This window comes from Carex rostrata, chromosome 20 (assembly GCF_964058835.1).
Source record: "Carex rostrata chromosome 20, lpCarRost1.2, whole genome shotgun sequence".
NCBI lineage: Eukaryota > Viridiplantae > Streptophyta > Magnoliopsida > Poales > Cyperaceae > Carex > Carex rostrata.
Genome location: NC_135937.1, coordinates 2,662,337 through 2,666,030, shown reverse-complemented (window position 1 = coordinate 2,666,030; position 3,694 = coordinate 2,662,337). Strand labels below are relative to the sequence as shown.

The following is a 3,694-nucleotide window of genomic DNA, read 5'->3' as shown; positions in this document are numbered from 1 at the left end:
GTAACGGTTCAGATTAATTCTATTCAGTTTAAATTTCATCGGTAGCTGTTGTGAGTTCTGACTGTAGGGGACTGTTTGAGATGTGCGCCAAGCTAAAACAACGGTACGAATTTTCGACTTGCACATCAGGTACCTGGGGTGATACAGATTCGTTATTTGCGGGGGTATACAAATTTCTTTTTTTTTGAAAGTACTGATAGTGGCTATCAGGAGTTTACAACAAACTTCAGTACAACAAAATAAAAAACAACATCTACTGCTAGCTTTAAAAATATCCAAGCAGCGCCTACTTCAATAGGATCAACAAAATTTTCTCCATAGCTTTGATTCTTTGATGGATTGATGAGCTATCCAGTGGGGGTCTGACTCAATGCCATCAAATTTTTTCCTATTTCGATTGCGCCAAATGAACCAGCAAACTGCAAAGAACAAAGTTCCCCATTGCGAGCGAGGAATTCTTCTCTGACATGCCCTTCCCGAGTTAGATACAATTGCTTGAACTGTGTCTCCGGTTTGTAATAAGTTAAAGCCTAGCATCGAACTCAATAACCTCCATACCTGCCTTGCATGACCGCATTGAAAGAAGAGGTGCTTCGCAGTTTCAAGGGGACACTGATGACATACCTCACACTGTGTATCACAACTCAAACCTCTGTTAATCATTACATCATGGGTTAACAGCCTTCCATGCAAGAGTAGGTACCCAAACACACGGACTGTAGGCGGTATTTTGAGCTTCCAAATGAATCGGAATTCCCATTTCACTGTACCAGCAAGTATGACCTGTTTATAGAAGGAATTGGCTGTGTAATCCTTGTCATTAGTCTACAGCCATTGAATTTGATCATGTACCTGACCCGGTACCGGTACCGACTGTACCTGGCTAATACCAATATGGTTTGCCATTTGAAGAGAGTATTTTCGAGTTGTATTGTCAGGTGTAGTTTGCGAAGCCTTAGTCAGGTAAGTCCATGAGTCAAACCAATATGATATCGATGCACCATCAGCTATGACCCAACTAACCGACATATCAAATAGTGGTCTGATTTTGTGAAGTTGTGTCCAGAAAAACGAACCTTGCTTCTTCCAAATATGGTGAGATAGTGTATCAGGTGTTAAATTATAGAGGTGCTGTACGGTTTGTGCCCACAGATAATCTGACATTTTGTATAGTCTCCACCACCATCTCAGGAGTAGAGCTTTGTTTCTAAAATTTAGATTAGCAGCACCCATACCACCAAACTCTTTTGGAAGACAAGCAACTTCCCAATTAATTAATGGTATCCCCCTTCTGCTATCTGTTTTGCCCCACAAGAAATCCCTTAGTATCTTGTCAATTCTTTTAATCACCCAAAATTGGTAAAAGGAAAGAAGACATAAAATAGATCGGTATTGAACTTACAACTGAATTCATCAATTGCAATCTACCACCTCTTGAGATGAGCTTACTCTTCCAGCCCGCCAACTTAGATTCTATCTTTTCGATCAGAGGTAATAATAGACCCCTGTTCGGTTTTTTCAAAGTCAAGGGTAAACCCAAATAAATTATTGGGAATTAGGATATAGAACATCCAAGGACAGCAGTAATTACCGGCAGGTGATCAGTTGCTATATTAATCGGTATCCAGGTACTCTTCTCATAATTGATGGCCAATCCAGAAACATCAGTGAACAACCTGAATAGGATTTTAAGAGAAATAATAGTAGTAGGCTCCGAATTAGCAATAAGAACTGTATCATCGACATATTGGTGGATAATAGCCGTATTTTTTAATTTTCTAGATAACCGGCTATGAAGCGTGTTATTCAGAAAATCTACCATTCTACTCAGGACATCTACTGCTATGTCAAACAGCATAGGGAATAGCGGATCCCCCTGTCTCAAACCCTTTTATGGCCGAAAAAATCATATTCGCCTCCATTCAAAATAATTCTGGATGAAGCCGTGCTAAGCAAATTCTCAATCCATCTTATCCATCTTACCGGAAATCCTCTTGCGATCAACACTCTCCTGAGATATTCCCAATTCACGGAATCAAAAGCTTTTGCAAAATCTAATTTGATAAAACAAGCTGAATTCCCACTCTTTGAGATATGGTGTAAGATTTCTCTTGTTGAATTAAAATTCTCCGTAATTTGCCGGCCCTGAACAAATGCCGTTTGATTAGGGGATATGAGATGAGGCAGAAATCCCCTCAATCTGTTGGCCATCAATTTTGAAATCAGTTTGGGGACAGCATTCATTACGCTAATCGGCCGATAATCACCCAAACTCCAGCTTTTCCCTACCCTAAACCAACTTTGCCGTGGCTCATTGAATTATTGATCGATCACATCCTGACACTCCAGCCTTTCCGTGTCCCATTTCTCAATTTTCAGGGGGTCGATATAGAAAAAGCCTGCTTGGTTGATGTAATAGCTTGTTCATGGACAAAGAAAATAGTACACACATGACTACTGTCATGGATCCACCTCTGACCCCTGTCAAATATGCTGTGTTGGGTATCTGACTATTACTAATTATATTATTAATAAAATTGGCGTCAGTTGAGTATTGATTGATTAATAGTTTGATGTACAGAAAGCAAACTAAGACGACATATTTTGTGAGCACGAAACAAGTCATTAACCAGGGACCCGCTATCAGAATCTAAGTTTCCTGTCTTTATTCGTCCCATATACAGACCATCCAATAATAATTTTCCTGTCCAAATTTATTCTCTCCTCGATTTGTTCACCGGTAAAGTGTTGCCACATGTATCAATTTTATATAAAGAAAAATGTATGAGACCATGATAATAGAATTCGTATCCTCTGCATTAACTCAAAGGAGTTAATGGAATTTTTGGAGTTAATGAATACTGACTATCTGATCTGCTTTAAGATTCATGTAGACTAAATTTAGACTAATATTAAAGGCCCCGTGTATCATAAGCAGAGATCGGATTGGCTCCGTTTAAAATCAGTCAGTTGAGATTCATTAACTCAAAAGATTCTTTTTTGAGTTAATGCAGAGGATATGCATTCATGATAATATGTATATTACAGATCGATCCAATCATTCGTGTTATGGATCTATATTTTTATTTTTAAAGTTTAAATAATCAATACGTACATCTAAATATGATATTTATATGAAAATGTACTTAGAACTAAAATTTATTTTTTAACAAAATTTACTATTTTTTTTAAATAGGTAAAAAGAATCAATACTTTAAATATTTTTGTAGATCAAGTGATGTTCTACTGTTAACACAATTCCCTCTATTTATGTAAGAAGGTCGCAAGTTCAAATTACGACTGAAAATTTTCTTGTGAATATTTAAAGTTGAAAAACTTGACCTTTATTTTTATGTAACAAAAAATTAATTTAAAATTGGCAGATTTTCTGAAGCATTCCTCCAACCAGCAAAGAAACACCAAAATAGGAGATCTGTAAGAAGACTGCTGCTGCTAAAGTGGGCTTGCGCTAGTGGAATAAAACTCATCTAAGGCCTCACGCTCAGCCCAATAGAAAACATTATTCTTTTTTCATTTGCTTTCTAGTTTCTCCTTATTCTAAAGCTTCACTGATGTCCTTCCTTTCTCTTTAGAAAAAAAAAACGAGTCAATCCAAAGTAATTGAAGGCCCAATCTGTACGCAGTCCAAAAACTTGGAACTTTTCTGTATTCGATCAATCTCTTGATGGATACC

At 37.3% G+C, this 3,694-nt stretch overlaps 1 protein-coding gene across 1 annotated transcript; it reads right to left on the bottom strand.

Moving 5' to 3' along the window:
• Window positions 1-300: 300 nt before the first annotated feature.
• On the bottom strand, window positions 301-1,029 carry LOC144572798 (uncharacterized). Its single transcript, XM_078322471.1, has 2 exons — window positions 880-1,029; window positions 301-783 (listed from the first exon to the last, which is right to left on the bottom strand). Exons 1-2 carry the CDS (start codon window positions 1,027-1,029, stop codon window positions 301-303), a joined length of 633 nt encoding a protein of 210 aa, XP_078178597.1.
• Window positions 1,030-3,694: the final 2,665 nt, after the last annotated feature.